This window comes from Pavona decussata, unplaced genomic scaffold (genome assembly GCF_977016875.1).
Source record: "Pavona decussata unplaced genomic scaffold, jaPavDecu1.1 SCAFFOLD_85, whole genome shotgun sequence".
NCBI lineage: Eukaryota > Metazoa > Cnidaria > Anthozoa > Scleractinia > Agariciidae > Pavona > Pavona decussata.
In genome coordinates, this window is record NW_028145503.1 from 1,703,996 (window position 1) to 1,725,295 (window position 21,300).

Below are 21,300 nucleotides of genomic sequence, written 5' to 3' on the forward strand. Positions count from 1 at the left end.
GAATGAAAGTCGAAGGAACGAAGAAACTATCCACAGACACAAGCCGACATTTATCCTCCAAAATTACTGCTCACCTTTAAAGTTAGAGTTCAGAATTGCAAGTATTCAACATCGAGGTTCAAGGGAAGGGGAAAGGGTAACAGGCGCCACATTCACCCCAGCACTCGGGCTCAGCTCATATCTTACATTAAACAATATTCACCATGATTTACGAAACAATTGATCGTGTGTTTTTATTGAATAAGAAAGATATTACTGACAACTGCTTTCTTGAAACTTGATTCTTGACTTACAAAAATAAATATCTACACGTTTGTCGCCATAAATAGCACAAATCATATGCTAGTACCATGCCAACATATATCAAACGGTTGTGAGATTACGGGCCATAATTTTATTCGCAGATTAGCGGTGTTGGAACGTAATCCCGGGCGATATCAAATTGGAAGGTAGCAAAAAGCTGGGACCTTTGGATAATGCCTCGAGACACCGCATGATGTATAAAATGGGATTTGGTTCTATTTTGTTTTAAAGTTTCAAACAAACCTTCGTTAAGTGAGCATTCTGTACTTGGTGGAAAGTTTTCAAAATACTAAAAGTCGAGTGAATTTGTTAAAATACTTGATTTTAATATTCTACTATACTGTTCCAGTTCTCCAAGTGTGTAAACTTAATGAAGTGAAGAACGAGCTGACACAAGCACAAAAATAAATTTTTTCACTGTACTTTAAGGTTACTGATAGGTTTCACGGGTGTCTTCACGGAAATCTTGCGTACGCGCGCTTCGTTCGATGAAACCACGGAAAACTATAGATCACTGTAAAGCTTATTAATTGAAAATTGCAAAAATATCAAGGTTTTTTTAATTTTCTTGGATAAATAATCGCTCATAGGCCTGCAAACTGTAAAACCTCAACACAGCCCCGTATAAATTGGATTATGACACCTTCACCATTCACTGCTATTCCTACAAAACTTTTTTTCCAGATAGCTTGCGTTCTTTTCAAGATTTCGAACTACCGTTTTCATTAAACCCTGTATCCCTTTCTTGTTTCAACAATTACCTAAAATAGTTTTTTTGAGAACAATTCGACCTCTTTTCACTATCACTAACCTTAAGCTGTAGAGTTGAGATGACATTCCAGCTAAAAGAGGATATCGAGAAATCGAAGCATTCGAGAAATACTGTTCACTCTACTACAGTGTAGAAAAACGGAGCATTGTGACATTTTCATCGTAATTTCAGCTGTGTAATTGACATGAATTTCTATCTAAAAAGCAGAGACGCCACTCATTAGTACGGACAAAATTCCCTGCCTGTTCACTGACCACAAACCAGTTTTCACCGACTACCAAAGACAAATTCTTGGCAATAAATCCTGTCATGAAGACACAGAAGTCAGCCCTTTGCAGATAATTTTTGGAATAACCTTAACCTTTGCTAATCAGAAAACTTGTTTGCAAACCCAGTGACCGGCCAAAAATCAAATTCCTTAACTTTTTACTGACTTTGGGTTAGGATTTAGAAGTTTCCCACCTTGATGTAAAATTTCTTAACTTTTCCTTGACCGTGCCAACCCTGAAAATAGGGAACTTAAACAACGACGACGGCAATGGAAACGAAAACGTCGCTTGAAAATATGACTTCGCGATTATTCCAATTAATTCACCCTCTACAATGTGGGCGAAGTATCCGGGAACTAAATTTATAGGAACGGCGTTCAAGTAAGGAAGGAAAAAAAAAACATTCACCGTCGTCTGTTCACATTCTCCACAAAACCTTGAATTTGGCCATTTTACGTTGTTGGTTTGCTGCTGACGGCAAAGAAATGTACAAAAACATATAACGCAAGTGCGGAGCGATTCTTTTTGTTCATTAAACCTATTGTTGTGTTTTGTTTAAGTTCCCTAATTTACGTAAGTGACGCAACCTCCAGTGCATTCTAATATGGGGGTCGAGTTCTTCTTAACTAATGAATAAACTACTTCACAAACAGTTTAGTTCTTAGTTGAAAGAAAAACAGGAATGATCGCAGGTTTAAAAGGTGCAAAATAAATAGCCCTACAAATAAATAAACCATTTAAAGCCTCGCAGTGGTCCCGCCACCGGATGAAGCCAATACAGCTATTATGCCCCTTCACTCATCAACCCGTCCCTCGGCCCCAATGTTCTCCGGAGGGGGTGGTACAGCGGATTTGCGTCGTTCCCTTTTGCGCGAGGCCATCCTTTCCTTGAGTTTCTTCTCGCGGCTTTTCTCGTCCAGGACATGTGACGAGCGTTCCACGTGCGCGCTGTCTTCGTCTGAGGCTTCAGCTGAACTGGCGCTGGCGCTCAGTGATTGGCTAGGAGGAGCCAGCTGTCAATCATCAAAATAATGCTCATAAGTAATACGGTCGAACCTCTCCTAAGCGACCACCTCGGAAATTTGAAAAAATTGGTCTTAAATAGAGCTGGTCGCTAAAGAGATCGACAAGCGTCAACTTTCATTAGTGTTGCATTCTATGTACAGTACATCAAACTATTTGAGTCGTCGCTAGAAAGAGCTTACAAACAAAGCAAAACAAAACAAAACAAACAACAAAAAAAAAAACAAAACAAAAAAACTCTTGGTAATTCCCAAAAGTGGTCGCGGTCGCTTATGTAAGCTTTTACTTAGAGGAGTTTGGGTAAAAGTTGAAACCGGATTTCATGCTGTTGGTCGTAACTAGAGGTGGTCACTTAAGAGAGCAAGGAGAGCTTCGACTGTACTATGGACAAATTGACAGGAACGTGGGATATAGTATCAAGTCTTAAGGTTGACCAGTTTTTCTCTCGGGTTGACCGTAGACAATAAGCTGAAATTAACGGAACGGAAATGGAATTGTTCACAAATGCGCCAAAATTCCCAATGTCGTTCCCGGGGTCAAAGAAGAGTTTATTATGATCGGAGGAAATGCAAGAAATTTATGAATTTTTCACTAAGCCCAAACCAGTAGATTCCGGAAAGTTAATCACCGATATAAAAACGACGCATTCACTAAAGGTTATTTATAACGCTGATTGTAAGCGGTTGTATAAACATGATTTTGTTCACTTTGTGCAGACTACTGGAACGCAAGATGGCAACCCACAGGACACGCCTGCGCAGTAGACAGTTTAGTTCTCAGTCCACTTACCGCCACGGATACACGGCGCGTTTCACTCTTGAACTTCTCTTCCATTTTCGCAGCTACTCTCTTCATCTTTTCCTCTTCACTCAGTCCCTGTTTTTCCTCCTCTGACAGCAGACTCTCAAATCCTTGAGCTTTTTCGTCTCTCGGTTCACGCATTGTCATCGTACGCTCGTACCGCACACGCGCGATCCGTTCGCGAACCATGGTGATTTGACGCTCGCGTTCTTCCTGCGTTGGAAAATAAAGGAATATAGCAATTATGAAACGTTCTTGGTAAGCAATGGAATTAACGCTATATAAATGATCATTGTGAATATATTAAGGCATGCATAAGCAACGCGGATGAAAGATTATATAGAAGAAAGATTCTCGCAGTTATCTTTCTTCTTTATAATCTTTTATCCGCTGTCAGTCCGTATACACGCACCAGAATTTTCTTCGTGCCGTTTCCTACTATTTAATCGCGCCTGAAACAGGCTGGCACTCAAGTTTATAACATAAGAAAGCGAAACAAGTCTTGTTACACCATTTTTACCTAAAATAGAAAATTCTGAGAGAGATCAGCAAGGGAGATCTAGGGCTCAACGCCTTGTGTTTCGCCTAGCACTCAAGAAACATTCTAGGGTTGGAGTGAGAACGAAAGAGAATTGTATAAAGACGATTTGAAAGTTGTAATAGAGGCGTAACGATACACCAGTGGTACGATACGATACGTAACACGATACATGTCGACGATACGATACGTTTCTATACGATACATGAACATGGTCAGAAAGTAAAAAAAAAATAGTGAATAGCGAGAAACTAACTTTTTAAATTTCATTCTAAAATCAACTAACTTCAACAGCCTTTTATACTACTTAGCTGAAAACAAATTAGACAGCACCAGTTTTAAATTAAACAAAAACAAAATTGTAAATGAAAATAACTAACAACGAAAACAACATACAATGTCCAAGTCTTTGCAAGCCTAATTTCTGAACCGCACAAAACGTATTTCTTGAGTATCCCGGAATTCTTAACTAAAAACTGAATCGTGCTCAAACATCACGGTGACTCGCATACCGCGGTGAAGCGTAACACCTCTAACTTGTAAGGGAAGGGGTCAAAACTACTATACTCGAGCAGAACCCACCAAACAACAAAATAGATAGTGGTCTCTGCCTGCACCCCCTTTTCTCAACGTCTATTGATGGTATCTTTATCGCATGGCCACCCCTCTATCCAGCAGTAAAAAATGACGATGAGATTTTAACTACACTTCTTGTTTGTCTAGAAACGCTGATTCTTGCTAGCTGAGTATTTCTGTGTCAATTCAAGTTTTAAAGCCAATAAAATTTTGTCGGTAATCTTCATGCGATAGGTGGTGTCTTCAATAAATCCCCTACCCCAGACAAGGTGAGTCCTCTTCGAAAAAAATTGTTATAACCAGTTCCCTAACAAAATCAAACACGGAAGGAAAATATACCTTCTTCCGCTGTTCTACAAACGTCTTCTGTCTTTCTCCCAGACCTAAGATGGAGGCCACTTCTTCCTGCTTCTGTTCAATTCTTGTCTTCTTACGTTCTTTACGGGCACGTATCTAGGTTAGGACAGGAAGTACACATATGAGCGGAAAGAAGAGAAAGCTTATTGACTTTGGCTGGCTAATTAACAATTACTCCACGAGTGCGCGTTGGATATGAGATGATAGGTAGCCAACGAGGCGCGTAGCGCTGAATGGCTTTAATCATCTTATATCCAACAAGCGTGACCGGAATAACTGTTTTATTACAAACAATCAAGAAATATTGCTCGACTTGCTAATTTCGCTTTGCAAGAACAACCAAAAGACAATTTAATGGTCACTATTTCTCTCGCATGATATAATGGCTCATATACCATGCGCGCTAAACCGATTAATTTCCGCATGTTCTCATTGGCCAAAACACGTCACGCGGTACAAACTCGGAAGATGGTTATCAGACGGTAACAACCACCCAATTTCTTTCGGAGAAAAACAAACAAACAAATAACACAGTAAACCGCACGCGTTTCAGAAATTAATCCGGCTCGCGTGGGTACATTGGATGATATACCCTTGGAATAGGTTAACAGATAAACTTACCATTTCTTCTTGCCTAGTTCTCTCTCTTTCAAACTTCATTCCGACATTGGTGTGTTCACGGAGGAGAGATGATACAATTTCTCGCTGCTTCTCTTCGGAAACCTCCACGTCTATGACTGTCTTCTCCCGCTTCATAGCAAAGCCACCCTGTACGCAACACAGAACAATACAAGAATAATAAGTAATGGGCAAACAGAGCGGTTTTCGATTGATTGTGAAAGTAATTCGCGTGGCTTTGGTTTTGCTTTGCTACGCCCTGTGATTGGCTGGCAAAACTCGAGACACTTTTTCAACCAATGAGAAGCAAAACCAAATCCAATCGTGACTTGTTTGAGCGCGTTCTCCCGCGCTTGGCGCCGGTTACTTCTATTTGCTTTGACTTCTGATTGGTTCGTTACAATGCTTACGTCTGTTGATTGGCCAGAGCAATAAGTTTGGTTTTGGCTCTACGACACTCAAAACTGCTCTCGTAACTAGGTAACAGAAAACGCAAGCGTTTCCATGGAAAGTTAATTATTTTGACGTCCAAACCACCTCTCCTAACCATAATTGTAAGGAAGGTATGTGTATGAGTGAGGAGAATTAAAATGTTGACGTACTGGTAATGGCCAGTCCTCTTGTGCTTTCGTTTCGTCAGTTTTCTTTTTCGCTTTCTTCTCAGCTTCCTCTTCTTCTTCCTTTCTTCTTCTTTCTTCCTCTTCGGCTTTTCTCTTCTCTCGCTCCTCTCGCCTTCGTGCCAATCGTTCGTTGAGCTACCAGAAGAAAGAAAAAAAACCATCAGAGCTATTTTCAATAACTTTGCTGCCCTTCTTTATCTTTATTTTAATCCTTTAAGCCCTAACAGTGACCAGCATAAAATTTCTCCTTGTAATGTTAATGCTGAATTGGTTCTTTGATATTAGGTGTTAACGGACGAACTTGGCCGCAAATCCCCATTTTGGAATTTTATTTTTAACCCAAAACACAAACCATCGGCAAACCTCGAGCGCAATGGTTCATTTGGCGATTACAAAGCGCACGAACATTTACAAGTGAAGTTTACTCAAATAGTGAAATCCTCTCAATACAGCAAAATAAAAGAGGAAGCGGCGTGTCCTCAGTAATCAGTAATCGGTACTCAAGTCGAGACAGCAACGGGCTATCTCGAACAGAAACTCCTTTCCCTTGGGTACCGTTTAAAGTACAAAGTCGAACCGGTATTAAGCGGTCACCCACGGGAAATTGCTAAGTCACTGAGGTTACGCAGACTATACCTCAAGCACAATAAAAACGCCATTTCATTACACATTCATTTTGTACACAAAACGCTCACAAAATCCCTTTCGCGGTAGAGAAACTGCAACGATAAAATGGTACGACAAAAGAGAACACAGAATAAAGATGGACTAATAAAACATTAATGGCAAGATCTTACAGTCAGTATTACAGGCCGTTAGAAATTCTATTACCTGGCAGGTTATTCGGTACTATATTTGAGTGGTTTCCTTTTCCAAAGTGACCGTTTCAAACAAGTCAATACAATAGAAACAAGATGGGACTTATTAAAGGGTGACTGCGACCGCTTAATAGAGGTGAACGTTTAATAGAGGTCAAAATTGCAGTAATTAAGGGACGTAATTTTGCGGACTTTGATAACTGACCGCTTTTTAAAATAGAGGGTGACCGCTTGATAGAGGTCAAAATTACACGTAATTTTCGGGACTTTGACAACTGACCGCTTAAAGGGGAAGTATCACGAAAATTTTATGTCATTTCAAAACCCAAAAATGTTTGTCTGACAACAGAAACAAAAGATAATTGTCTATTTTTGTAATAAATTATCACCCCAATGTAATAAAACTGTCGATTAGTGCCCCTGGCCAGAGAAAGAGTAGGTCGAAATGGATTAAAACTTGAAAAACATTAGGCTAATGTTTTTCAAGTTTTCGCATTTTTGTTTCAAAAATGCGCTAAAACAGAGTACGAGTTGTTCCTGTCAAGAATTGGGTTGATTTCTTTACACTCGTTGTTCTAGAATTATTTTGTAGCAAAGTGAAGGTCTTATTTCATCATTTTTAACAAAAGAGGTCAAAAACCTCATGATACTTCCCCTTTAATAGACAGGGGCACCCAACGGATCGTTTCGGTAAATTATCTGTTCGGAAGGCCCTTAATCCCCTACAATTTTCTAAAGGGAAATTTTCACCTCGAACGTTCGTGATATGGGAAATTTAGGGCCTAGTGTTTTCGGATTGATAAAAATTTGGTTTCAGCTAAGATTTTCGGAAAGGAAATAAGACCAAAGATACCCTAGTAATTTCGAAAACACTCAAGTTCCCCTAGAATGACCGAACAGATAAAAATATTTTAGCGCGGCCTGAAATGAACCTACAGAGCTTTAAAGGCAACTCCCGGTAGCCTAAAATTGTGTTTTCAAGTATCTGAGAGAAAACTGTCGTTGAGTGCCCCTGAATAGAGGGTGACCGCTTCATACGGCGTCGCTTAATACAGGTTCGATTGTAATTTACTAATGACGAGCGAACTGCTGCTTTCTTGAAAGAATTGGTGTTTTCCTTCAGTGCTCGAAATAGCAAGAGTGTGCTGTATCAAAACAAAAGGCGCTGCAATATCGCTTACCGTTTCTTTATGTCCAGCTCGCTTCATCATTGTTTTCTCTCTGATAAGAGCGAACTGCTTTTCCGCCATTGTGACAATAGAGGCGGCCATGTCCTCCTCGTATTGTTGTTCATCCCTCTTTCTTCGCTTCGCCTCCAGCCTCTGACGTGTCATTTGACGCTGCCTCTCAACGGCTTCTTCCATCGCCTGGGGAAAAAAGTCAGAGTCCATTTGAGCGTCTTAAAACCAAAGCCAAAGTAATCACAACGGACGCAAACAGCGAAATGAGCCAATTAGAACTTGAAACAAATACATGTAACCGGCACCAAGCGCGGGAAAACGCGAGCGAGCAAGACACCGTTGGTTTTGGTGTCGCTTCTCATTGGCTGAGAAAGTGGCGCGAGTTTTTCTAACCAATCACAGAGCGTCGTTTATAATGCGAAACCAAAGAAAACACTTCTCATTGGCTAAGAAAGTGGCGCGAGTTTGTACTGGAACTGAAACTTACTTTTTCTCGTTAACGAAATACTTCTAGCAAACCAAGAGGAAGATATCAAGTGATTTTCTCAAAGGGAAAACAACTTTAATCAGTTGTTATCGATTTCTCCAAGACGCACTCAGGATGAACTTGAAAAAAAAAATTGGCCACCTTTTTCAAGTTGAAATCCATTTCTATCCGCTTTATTCGTAGCCAAAAACATTTAAATGCAGTTTCAGCCCACTAGTATAGTAAGTTTTCACAAAACTGGACTATCATCTTTAGGTTTTCATAGATGTAAGTTGACTTTTGGCTTTCAAAGCGTGAATACTCGTGAAGTTTGACCCGTTTGACCTCTGTAACGCATTGATTCGCGACTAAATTCTCACACCGATCACTGAACGATTTGTAATAAAATCGGTAAAGAGAATAAAGCTTTCGATCTCTACCTTTCTCTTTGCCCCATGCTGTCTCTGCAACAATTCCAGTGCTTTCTGAATCTCTTCTTCTGAGGCTCCTGCCAGCTTGCGTGTTTCTCTTTCCTTCTCCATTTCAGCTTCCATCTCTGCCAGCTTTGTCTCCTGTTCTTCTTCCAGACGAGCTTCTTCTTCGTCGCCTTCGGCTAGGTTCGACATCTGTGAAGATGGCTATCGAATGGAGACGAGACAAGAGACAAAATGACAAGAGGAAAATGACTGGCTTCTAAATGGTGTTCCTGGTATTGACTTTCAACTTAATGTACTTGTTTTATCCTGTTCAGTCTTTTATCTCTTAATCACACCGTTTTTCTTTACTGTAATTTAGATATATTGCTTGTTTCTTTTCGCTGTGTTCAGCTGTTTCTTGTTCTGATTTGTTTGTTTCTTCTTTGGCCGTGAAGTTTTAAAATTAATGAAAACGGCGTTAACTCTCTCGATGAGCACTTTAATGCTCTTAGAGCAAATGTGGAAACAAAGTATTGTTTAAATAAAAAAAAAAAAGAAGAAGAAGTAAAAAATGTTCAGGGAATAGAAAAAACAATAAGAACAATTTTTGCCCTTTAGGCTTTCAAATCGCCCTGTAACGCGACAACCCTTAACAAGTCATGTAGGCCAAACGGATGATATCAGGGAGCTTTAGCAACAACGACAGTGACGGCAGCGAAAACGTGATTATTAAAATCAATTCGCGCTTTCCAAACTCCATCGCGATTGTTCTAACTCGCTTTAAAAGTCAAACTAGGTGAAATTTCCTGGAGTTGAATTCTTGGAGACCGCATCCAAGTTTAGAAAGAGAAAGAAAAATTTGTCGTCGTGCGTTTACGTCCTCCATAAAACGTCCCATTAGGAAATTTCACGTTCTAGTCGTGCAGTGACGGCAAAGAAATGTACCAAAAAGTGTAATGCACGTGCAGAGTTGTTGTTTTGGTTATTGAGCCTATCGCTAGTTTGACTTTCTCGTTGCCGCCGCCGTCGTCGTTGCTGAAGCTCCCTAATTGTCTGGATGGTGGAAGTCTGGACAATTTTGCGAACTGTCCAATCAAAACAAAGGTTTGAAATCACACTACTTGGCTTGCTCAGCAAGAAAAATTATTTCTAGCAATGAAATGGTAACAGTACCTTGAAAAAGAGCACTGAGGAATTTTATTATTAATTCAATATTAATTCACTCACCGTCATGGTAGTGCTTCGTTTTCTCATGGGACGAGAACCCATCAAAGCAGCAGCAAGGTTATCCATCCAGCCTTCCCGGCGTGCCATGCGCTGATCAGACTTGACACGTGACAAGACAGTCTCGTCCTGTTTATTAAACAAAAATCAACTGAACTGAGGCCTGATAATTTTTTTTCTCTCGCACTGTTTCTAAGGCGGGTTTTAATCAAACCGGGACTTTCACGCATGTTTGTATCCAAAAATTACATTTGGCCGGTTATGAGAACAAAAAAGATCGAAAAACTCAACTGCCATACATTTTATAAATACACTAGACCTTAGAACAACTCTCAAATTTTACTGCCTCTTATAGGCGGGTAACCTGTGACCTTCGAACCAAGGAAAACACTTTTTGGTCTTTTCTGGACGGGCAGTGACCTTAGAACCACGTGAAACGTGTGTAACATTTCCTGCCATTTCTAGGCGCGTTAATCGCTATGTTGGAACCACGCAAACAAATGTCCTCCTTTTCCATGCGGTTTGCCAATGAACTTGGATAAACTAGCGAAATTTCACACCATTCCCAGCGAGGCTGGTTATTCGTGACCTTGGATCAGCATGACTTTTTTGCCGCCTTTTCTTGGAGAACTACCTTGTGGCACGGGCGAAAACGTTTCACGCCTTTCTGCGCATGCAACCTGTTACGCTGGAAGCATTACCGGTATACAGTATTTCAATTAACGTTGTCGGATCAAAGCTTAAAGACCTCTTCGAAGAGGCTGCCACCTCATCCACTTGATATCCTAACACTTCTTTCATCCAAATGGCTCGCAAACGTATATCTTCACTAGACGGACGAGGCATAGCTGATTTTGATGAACATATTCATAAAAATATCCACAGAATCTTGAGGTCTTGTCTTACACCTTTGTACTTTGATCCGACAACGTTAATTGAAATGGCTGTATCCCGTTTTTTGTTTTTCGCGGTTACCTTGTGCCTTGTGACATCAGAGAGTTTAGCATGGTGTTTACATCAAACGGCAAACGACGTGAGATTCGCGCTTATATTTTCTTGAAAAAATGAGTACATAGATGCCAATACTGAGTACAAATAATTCTAGCCTTTGATGCTAACGCAAATCTACCCAATTTTACTGAGAAACTAAAAACAGCGAGCAGCAAATGTAGGACAAACATGGTCACGTGGTCACTTCTCCAGTTTGCCGTTTGCCGTAAGCGTAATTCTAAATCATTCTATTGACTAACCTTGTCTCCGAGGACATTGCCCATAGCATTGCTCTCGGTCATCTGCTTTTGTTGTAAGTCAGCCATAAGTGCAACAGATATTTCTTCTTGGAGTTTGTCTTCGTCGATACCTTGTGTTAACAGTTGTGCTCGTTTGTTCTCTATCTGTAGAACAAGCGCGTCTTTGAGGAACTTCATGTGTTGGGCTCGGCTCTCCGCGATACGAACTGCGTTAGCCGTCTTTTCTTCCTGTGAAAATTTTCGGGGAAAAGAAAGCGGTTGAAGTTAAAATAGCGCACAGACTGCCAAGTAGATGAAAACGATTTTGAAAAACCAAAACAAAACAAAACATTAAACGCGAGGGTTAAATTCTAAATTAAGAAACTGTGGTGCTGCGTCGCCGGCTGGGGAAGAGGAAATGAACGTTTGATTTTATCGTCAGAGCGATGGAGAGCGATTCGCTCTGACGAAGGGTTAACGCTCGAATCGTCAGCAAGCGAATCTCTTTACAGTGGCCAAATAACCTTACCACAAGTAACTCCGTTGATAACACCAAACAATAATAGTAATAAAAAAATTATACTTGGTCATCTATCACGTCAACTTGCCCAGTCAAGAGTTACACCTCTCATACACAATGGTAACTTGGTCGAACCTAGACTTGCCTACAAGTTGAGTTCAGGGATTTTTTCTCGCGGAAGGGAAAAATCAAGCGCTTTTGCGTCTGTGGATGAAGTCCTTGAGTGTTAGCAGTAAAAAGAAGAGTAAAGAGCAATATTAACGTGTGAAGGCGTTTGTTTAACAGTTACTTTGGAAATGAAATTTGGGAACGTATATCGTTTCAAACTGATATGTGAATGAATCAAGTTTGTGTAACAACGTACTTTTTCATTACACATCAAGAGGAGGCAATGCCTTGGACAAACGTCTGCGCGTATTTTCATGCCAAATAAAGGTTATTGTTTGAATAAACGGTGGATCAGAGAATTAACTCTTCAGTGTATGTTAAAGTGCTTAAGTCAACCCATGAATTTCCCACCGAGCGCTTGCCCTAGTAAGCAAATGGAACGCACGAGGCCAAAAAAAACTCTCCGACTTCGGCGGGAATCGAACCCACGACTTCGGGCGGATTTAATCGTCCGTTGCTCTACCGAGTGAGCTACAAAGTCAGACGGGAGCAAGTCGTGGTGGTAATGTGCATGTGATGGGTACAAATGAATGTTGTGTCGCTAGCACTAAGTACACATCAAGTGTTCTTCTACGGACATAGTTTCTCAAGAGAGGAAGCAATGCCACGGACAAACGTCTACGCATATTTTCATGCCAAATAAAGGTTATTGTTTGAATAAACGGTGGATCAGAGAATTAACTCTACAGTGTGTGTTAAAGTGTTAAAGTAAATCCATGAATTTCCCACTGAGTGTTAGCCCTAGCAAGGAGATGGGAGATCGCACGAAGCAAAGAAAAAATCTCCAAACTCGGCGGGGATCTAACCCACGATCTCCGGATTTGATCGTTTGTTGCTTACAGAGCCCTTACTCAAAGCTACACTGATAAATGGCTGACCTCTGTTTGTAGATCATCAGGTACGGCCTGCATCGCGTCCCTTACTGCATCCATTCTCCAAGCTTTCCTCTGGTCAGCGATCTCCTCAATTCGGTTTTGTCGATCAAAGTCCTTTAAGTACCTCGCTGCCGCCAAAGCCTGTTGATCATCTTCAGCTTTTCCCAGCAAATCTGTGAGGGTCTGTGGTGAGAGAAGGAGATCGCTGTAATATTTCTCGTTACTTAAAAGTGCTGTGGTCTGTCTAGTGTTTAAACAGGAAATTCCGGTATAAAAGAGACTGGCCAGGCCATTCTTACCTTCAGTTGTCAATCAACCATCAGAACGTAAACAACTGACAAACAACATGCGTTTTTTTTCTACGACCCTTGCTGAAAAAAATTGGCAAGAGTTTTCGGAATGAACCTTCTTAATCAAATTAGAAACCGAGGTCTTGCTATTGTGGTGTATTACGAAATTTTGAGGCATACTTTTTCAGAGGACGCTTGAGTCTACCGAACGACGCCTAAATCAGAGGTTTGCCATTTTATAGCGTAAACGTTTTTTTAAAGCGTCTGGCTTTGATAGTCACTAATATGGATTTTCCGTTAGGAGCCTGGACCTATTATTATCCTCCAAAACAAATCCTTTCCGCAACAATTTTCGGCTATAAACAAAAATAAACCGAGAATATTGAATGCAAAGGTTTGTATAGATCAGCAAAATGAAAAACTTTTCCTTGAGAAAAAGCGCGCGAAACTGTTGGTTGCTGAAACCGGGAGTCAAATTGTGCTTAGTAGCAACTACATTGCTTAGCAACGAGACACCGAAATCGACCTTCAAATAAGCAGGCACGAAACGTACCTCCTGTTCAGAAGCGTGCTTCCTCTCCACCTCACTCAAGATGGCTTCCTGTAGTAGTGCCAGTCCCCCCTGCTCCATATCGAGTGCGTTTCTCTTGTCCGCCTCGCTGTCTTCAGCTTGTTCCTTGAGTAGTTTCTCTTCCAGTTCTTTCTGAGCGTCTTCTTCTGTTGTTCCTTTCTTCGCAGCTCGCCGAGCCTTCATAGCTGCAATTCGATCACGGGCGAGCTGTTCCTGTCGGGCTCTGTCCTTCTCGTAGCTGCAAAGGCAAACACACAATATTAAGCTTACATGAAGGGAGATTGGTGAACAACATTCCGGAAAACGTACACGGATTATCGAGGTATCAATAGTTAAGGTTTATTAAACTTTTCGGGTGCAATTCATCGGTACGTGGCTAGTTCAACTTAACCACTTAATACAAGTATTTTCAAATAAAGAAAATATTAAACAAACCGCGGATGGAGTGAGTTTACTGTTAACCTCAAAGTGCGACAAAAAATTGTAATAACAAGAAAGCTGCTTTGAAACAAATGTGATGTTATGTTTTAAACCTGATGAACAAACGATTGATGTATTTTTTCAGTCGGTGACACAACAAAAATCCGAGTTCTCCCAACAGGAGTCGAACCTATGACCTTTCGATTGCTTGTTCGGATGCTAGTTTAATGGCCTTAGCTCCCACGAGTCTCCTGCAGCTCAGTGGTAGAGCATCCGAACTAGTAATCGGAAGGTCTTAGGTTTGACTCCTGATAGGAGCACTCGGATTACCTTTTTCCGGGTATGCCTGTTTCACTTTGAATAGTAATCATTCTTATTCATTCACCAGGCTTAAAATATACCATCACATTTATTCCACTGCGCATATGCCACACATTGACATTAAAATCCTAGCAGTATGCAGGATGTTTGTCCCTCAACCTAGTTTAATGGCCTTAGCTCCCACGAGTCTCCTGTAGCTCAGTGGTAGAGCATCCGAAATAGTAACTGGAAGTTCACAGGTTGGACTCCTGTTGGGAGAACACGGATTTTCCTTCTCTGAGTAAAAGAAAAACCTGTTCTAAACCAGGTGACATACCTTGCTTCTCTTGCTGCGCGATCCTGTTTGGCCATCCCAAGCAAAATGGCGGCAGTATCAAAGTTGTCCTCCTGTTTCAGTCGCCGCTGTTCTCGCCTCAGTTTCGCTAGTTCAAGCTGTCTCTTTTTCTCGCTGCTGAATCTTTCATCTTGTTCACGGAGAGCCCTTAGGAGTGCTTCCTTTTCCTCTTCGAATTGGGACTTAAGGTAAAAAGGGGAGTTTTCACTGTTACAATATTAACAGGTCTTGAGAGTATTCAAAGCATATTGTAAAACTTCGAATATAAACTCCTTCACAGGGCTTATTTTCGGGGGAGAGGGTGTCTGTGTGTGATGAGGGGGGGGGGGGGGGGGAGAGGGAGCTTGTCACGGATAGAATTTCGTATTTCAAGGGGCTAATTTTTTTAAGAGCGGAAAGAGGGAAGACTTATATTTGAGATTTTGTGGTAGTCAAGTCTGATGAACCGAGGTATTTTCTTGTCTACATTCGCTGATCTTTGGCACTCACTTTCCAGTTTATTTCAGCACGCTATTACTAATTACTATTCTACGACGATTCTTACTGACCTGCAAATCATTCAACAGTGTGTTAGTAGTAACCTCTTCTGTATCAGTCACTGACTCCTCAATCAAATGATTCAATACTTCAGCGCCCACTGCATCCACGCCTTCAGCTTCTACCTGTTCCAGAGCGGCCACCTCCTCCTCGTTCACTTCACCGCCTTCTTGTTTCAGCTTGCGTAGCTTCTCGAGTCGTTCTTGTAAGCGCTGCTTCTGTTGCGCTTTTGATTCGCCCATCATAGCTCGCAGAGCCGCGTCATGTTTCATTCCCTCGCCAAGAAGCCTGTGGGTTATAAAGAAGGCGACTAAACAAATAAGCCACGCGTTCTTTGAACCTCATTATGAAACCGAGGTTTCGTGCATGGCACATGAATAGCTTTCCTCTTAGCCTCGCTTTCGTAATGAGGTTCAAAGCAACTCGCAAATGGCCTTTTGGGGACAACGTTGGGGGATTTTCACAATTAAAGAATATGTTCGCGCGTCAAAGGTGCTACGAAAATAGTTGCCACGGTAGCCTAGACATTAACATCCGTTAAACATTTTGTAGCTGTTTAACTACAATTGGAGCAACGTAGTTTTAAACTCGTGTGTACGGAGTTTAAATATGTGGGACCTCCTTTCATGAGCACAGGCCCTCTGGGCCCTCACAATTCACTTTTATGAATAAACATGGAGACAGAGAAACTATCAATACTGCAAAAAAGATCAACTTAAAATGAAAAAGCCTTTAAATTTGAGCATTATATCATACTCAAAAATAAAGATCCAGGTCGACGATTTTCTACATTCCGACGCATTTCGAAGGAGATGGCAACCTCGTTCCCAGGGTCTCTCCTCTTCACGTCCCAGGAAGTGTAAAAAGGAGAGACCCTGGAAAAGGTGGTTGAGGAGGTGAAGGTTTCTTGCATTCTCCGTATGCAAGATTGTATACTATGCACTTGTGATGAAGAAATAGAAATTCACGGAATTAAATATTTGATTCTGGACAAGACATACAGCACAAGCTCACAGGGTTCAAAGGGTTCTTTCAGCACTATCGAGGGTTTCAAAACTTCATATTTCAGTAACAAACTGGCAAGGGTGTGTCACGCCACATTCAACCGTAACGTGGCATTCAAATACTTCTGAGGTGTCATTTCAAAGTTAAGCGTTGCGTGACAGCCTTAATACCGGTTTTGAAGGAGACTACAGACCTGGACGCCTCATCTAACTTGCCCTCCTGCCTCAGTCTCCGCTCCTGCAACTTGAGCTTCAGCAGCTTAGCTTGCCGCTCCCTCTCTGATAGCGCTGCCCACTCCGAGGCTCCCATCTGCTTCATCAGGGCTTCAGTCAGCAGTTTATCCTTCATTGCGTCATACTTCTGCTCCAGTGCTTCCACCAGCTCTTCCTCTGCCGACTCCTCAGCAATGGGGCGAGCTTGCTTTCTTTTCAGTCCCAGGACGCACGCGGCTAGGTTATCGTACCAGCGTTCTTGGCAGGCCATCGTGTGAACGCTTTGAAGCTGTTTAAGTGTCATGGGATTCTAGAAGGATGGACGATATATTACGTCAGGATAGAAGTTCTCCTTAAATGACTGCCATACATTTTAAAAAGAAATGAGTAAATTTGACATCTGCAAAGACATTTTGCTAGGGAGGGGTGTTGGTGTTGAGAGTTTAATATTTCGGAGGATGACACAGTGGACGGAAAATAAACGAATGAAAGATAAATAACTGAATGAACGAATTAATGAACGTACGAATGAACGAATGCACGAAGAAAGGAATAAATAAGTGAAGGAACGAGAAAACCAATGAAAGAACGAGCAAAGAAATGGCTAAGGAAAGAAAACTAACGACTGAAAGAATGGCTGGATGAATGAGAAAAAAGTGTTACACTATCTTCCAAAATAAGACCTTAGCTATAAACCAGTAGCACAAGGAGTGTAAATTTGGGGGACAGCCAATTTGATTCTTAAGCCTCTACTTCAAAACGAAGCACGAGAAATTGCCTTTCAAAGAAAACAAGTCTTCATTCACATCCAAACACTATTTATTTTCTAATTTATGGCCATGCACGAAGCGTTGATTTGAGTTCGCATCACCCTCTAAACAGTTGTACCTTAACGGCGAGATCCCTCAGCAGATATTCAGCTTCTTGCTCCTGATTAGACTGAAGCGCAGCCAATAGCGACACTGCAGCATCATCCGGTCCCAGTTCCCTTCCTTCCTCCGCGGCCTTCTGTCCCAGTTCCTCGCGGCTCAGTTCAAGTTTTAAGCCAACGCCTTCCCTTAGTATCACTTCCTGCTCGTCGACGGTTTCGGACATTTCTTCTGGCCCAGACTCTCTCCACTGTTTTCTTAGTTCCTTGGGAGTGAAAACATTATTAAGTGCGTTGTGTTGTGGAACTTGATCATGTTCAGATCTTGACAGTGTTTATTGTGTTTAACCAGGAGCCATAATCAGGTTTAACTGGGTCAACGAACAGGTGATTAAAATTAAAATGCATTTAGGGCTGAAGAAAACCAGCCTGTAACTCCAATTGTCAGGAAATGATTACACACGCAGCATACCTCCAGAATTTGAAGCAGACGTATTTTAAAAACTAACTCACTCTTATTCGTCCTCTTTATAAAGAACTAAATGAATAATAATAATAATAATAATAATAATAATAATAATAATAATAATAATAATAATAATAATAATAATTATAATAATAATAAATAATAATAAAAAAAAATGGCTTCCACAGAGTGGTTCTTCTATCAACTGTTTCCAGGTCGTATAGGAATTTGGAAATGTTGGTTTTTGTGGAGGGAGGAAAACCGGAGTACCCCGAGAAAAACCTCTCGGAGCAGTGACGAGAACCAACCCACATATGACTCAACACCGGGAATCGAACCCGGGCCACATTAATGGGAGGCGAGTGATCCCACCACTGCGCCATCTTTGCTACCCAGAGATCCGGAGCTGAGTGGAGTTAAAAGCATATTATACAAACCTTCAACTCAAACAGCCTTTCCTGTTGTTGTTCTTTCGTAAGTTGCTGTGTAGCTTTCCTGAGGTCACTTTCCTTTTCTTCGCTGATCAAACGTTCCATGACTAACATCTCGCACAGATGCTTCCGTTCCATCTCCTTCAATACCGCTTCCTGTCAAATAACCACAGATATGTGACAAGTTTATAAACACAGAAATGACTGTTTTTACGTGTGGGTTTTTCTCTTCGGTATTTTCGCAAAAAACCAAAGAACCAGAGGATTGAAATAACGATGTCAAGTGTTCGCAGGGATCTTGTGTTTAAACAAACGTTGGCCAACTTTTTTGAGTTAGTCAACATAATTTTTTACATTTATGTGCAACTTAAACTTCCCACTTCTCGACGCGACATGAAAAACGTCGTAGAACTTTGATATCTTTAAAATCTTACGATAATCGTAGGCGTACGCAGTGTTGAATGATCTTTTGGCGTGACGTGAGCATCGTTACGCTCCTACGCAAACGCCATTGGGGTCGTCACGCATTCCTCCCCCACGTACGCGTGACGAGCCCAAAGAGCGTCTGCGAAGGGGGCTAGAGCAGCGTCGTGTAAATAGTCCCTTATTCTGTTATCACTATACGTACCTGCAGTGCTCCTATGTTGGTACTTGAGACGGCTTCTGGCTTGGTTCCAGTTTCCAAGGTGTTCAGTTGCTCCTTTACTTTACTCAATTCTGATTGGTCCTTCTGTTGCCAGGTTACCAATCTCTGTTGAGCCAACTGCTTTTGACGATCTTGATCCTGTTTGGAACTGAGCAAAGGAGTATCACGATTAGATTTGGGGAAAAGCAATGGCGTGACTGACCCGTGTGTGTGTGTCATGTTAAGTCAGTCACGCAAGTCTACGCTCGTAATGGCATACGACGACTACAATTTCCTCCAATATTTAAGGGTCCTAAGCTGGCTTCATGCTAATTTTTTAATACTTAATCTTGAGAAAACGAAGATTATGCTTGTTGGCACCCATCAGAGGACCGCAGAGGCTGACGATCCAGTTATAGAAATCAGTAACACGCGTTTAGAAAGGGTTAATAAGTTCAAATACCTTGGGGTCCTCCTAGACAACACTCTATCCTGAAGGACCACATAGAATATATTGGTAACAAGATCTCGTCAAGATTAGGTGTTCTGCGTCGAGCGCGAAAGGTTCTCCCCAAGCCAACTTGCCTAATGCTCTACAATACTATAGTTTTGCCATTATTTGATTACTGTTCGCCTGTCTGGGACAGTTGTGGGGCTGGAAGCAAAAATTACCTAGATAAGCTAAATAGACGTGCTGCATGCATTATTGAGGGTCGATCAGTCGGGGCTGAGGAGTTAAAATCAACACTTGGTTGGCCCAACCTACAAGCGCGCAGAAATTATCTCAAATGCCTTTTAGTCCATAAATGTCTTCAGTCATGGAATAGCGCCTTCGTACTTACTTTCAGAGTTTAGGCACGTGCATCTTTACCATGGCTATAACACCAGAAGCCGTGATTTGTTGCGCCCTCCCTTCGCCAAAACTGTTAAGTATCAGGGGAGCTTCAGAATAAACGGCGCTCGAACTTACAACACCATCCCGAGAACCATTAGACAGGTAGAGGCGTTCAGTGAGTTTAAAACTAAACTTAAGTGCCATCTTAAGCAATAACGCCTGCCGTACATGCAGCATGTATAACTTAATTATTTGTCTAGATTTTTTATGTTTCAATGTTTGTCTTGTAAAGTGTTAGGGCTCCATTTAAACTAGCTCTGCTAAATTGGATGCCCCTGAATAAATATTGAATTAAATTAAAAAAAAAAAAATAAACTCATCCCATCATGGGCCACTTAGTTGTGGTCTCCGCAACACAGCTGCGCTTTATTTGTGTTCTCCAAGCTAAAGCAAAAACAGCTAAACCACAAATTCGCTTACTGAGAACCTGTTTTACACGCAAATCGTGACAATCAGTTTCTTTGGATCAAATATACCCAAAGAGAAGTGTGCCTCGTAAGTGTGTCAGTATAAGAGATTATGGAGTGTTCGAAACGTGGTTAATTTTCCTGTGCGTAAATTTAGCCACAAGAAAACTCGCCCAGGATGCAGTTAAGCCAGCTAACTAAACGTAAAAGCTAACCTACATAGGAAAACGGTAGAGATTTTTTGATAACTAAACGGCTACAACAACCAGTGAAACGTCCAAAATCAATTGCGTACCATACGTTATATTCTATGTTAAAGTGGACCATCTTAACAACACCATCGTGCTGGTGATTTAACTTGACTATCTGCATGCGAATTTGTTGAGGGCGAAGTACCGTGAAGTAACCACGCCCCCCCCCCCCCCCCCCCCACACACACCAAAAAAAATACAATCAGAAATCCTTACGTGGTGTCCAAGTGTATTTGTCTAGTTTGTGCCAGTCCTAGTACCAGAGCAGAGGGCTGAAAGCTGTTCTCTTGAAGGGCTTGCCGCTCCTCTCGGCGCATGCGTGCTAGTTCTGCATGACGCTGTTGCTCGTTTTGAAACTTTTTGTCTGCTCCGCGAACATCTGCAACTAAGGTTTCTTTTTCATTGGCTAAACGATTCTAAGGGAGAAAAAGAGAACTTAAGATAAAGTGCGTTTAGAAATTTCCTCTGAAAGCTGATGTAAGACTTGCGAGTTGCGACAGATGGAGCTCCACGTTCGTGCTAACGACTCAGTTTGCAACAATTTTTGAATTCTCCTGATCTCACAGCACTAAAATACAGTGCATTGAGAAATTTGTAAATCACGCAATCCTATAAGGTAATATGTATTATTATTCAAAACATTGTAACACCGCCCAAATATGGTCATGGTACACTCAATATTCGTCAACAGATATCCTGCGATATACGGAATTTCCAGTGTCGGGGAGAAAAATGGCAAAATAAAAATCGTCTCCAGTTTTTATGCAATAAAACTGTGCTTTGTTATCAATGTGTTTAATAATAAAAGAATTATCCCGCTCAATCTTGTGGAATATCCCCTGATTTCAGCCAACTCGGCCTTCCAACCTCCTAGGCCAAGTATGAGGCGATAT

At 41.4% G+C, this 21,300-nt stretch overlaps 1 protein-coding gene across 1 annotated transcript in view; it reads right to left on the reverse strand.

Annotated features, from left to right (window-relative positions):
* Window positions 1-207: 207 nt before the first annotated feature.
* The window catches only part of LOC146475209 (uncharacterized), a 47,636-nt gene continuing 26,543 nt past the window's right edge, over window positions 208-21,300 (reverse strand). The window contains exons 22-39 of the mRNA XM_085116093.1: window positions 20,624-20,823; window positions 18,858-19,023; window positions 18,236-18,385; window positions 17,353-17,598; window positions 16,446-16,774; window positions 15,259-15,535; window positions 14,693-14,892; window positions 13,618-13,873; window positions 12,778-12,957; window positions 11,233-11,460; window positions 9,986-10,111; window positions 8,783-8,980; window positions 7,877-8,062; window positions 5,860-6,012; window positions 5,261-5,407; window positions 4,622-4,735; window positions 3,157-3,381; window positions 208-2,357 (exon numbers count right to left, since the gene is read on the reverse strand). Coding sequence (XP_084972219.1) covers window positions 2,139-2,357; window positions 3,157-3,381; window positions 4,622-4,735; window positions 5,261-5,407; window positions 5,860-6,012; window positions 7,877-8,062; window positions 8,783-8,980; window positions 9,986-10,111; window positions 11,233-11,460; window positions 12,778-12,957; window positions 13,618-13,873; window positions 14,693-14,892; window positions 15,259-15,535; window positions 16,446-16,774; window positions 17,353-17,598; window positions 18,236-18,385; window positions 18,858-19,023; window positions 20,624-20,823 — 3,600 coding nt within the window. The 3' untranslated portion in view covers window positions 208-2,138. The remainder of the gene's footprint in view (window positions 2,358-3,156; window positions 3,382-4,621; window positions 4,736-5,260; window positions 5,408-5,859; window positions 6,013-7,876; window positions 8,063-8,782; window positions 8,981-9,985; window positions 10,112-11,232; window positions 11,461-12,777; window positions 12,958-13,617; window positions 13,874-14,692; window positions 14,893-15,258; window positions 15,536-16,445; window positions 16,775-17,352; window positions 17,599-18,235; window positions 18,386-18,857; window positions 19,024-20,623; window positions 20,824-21,300) is intronic.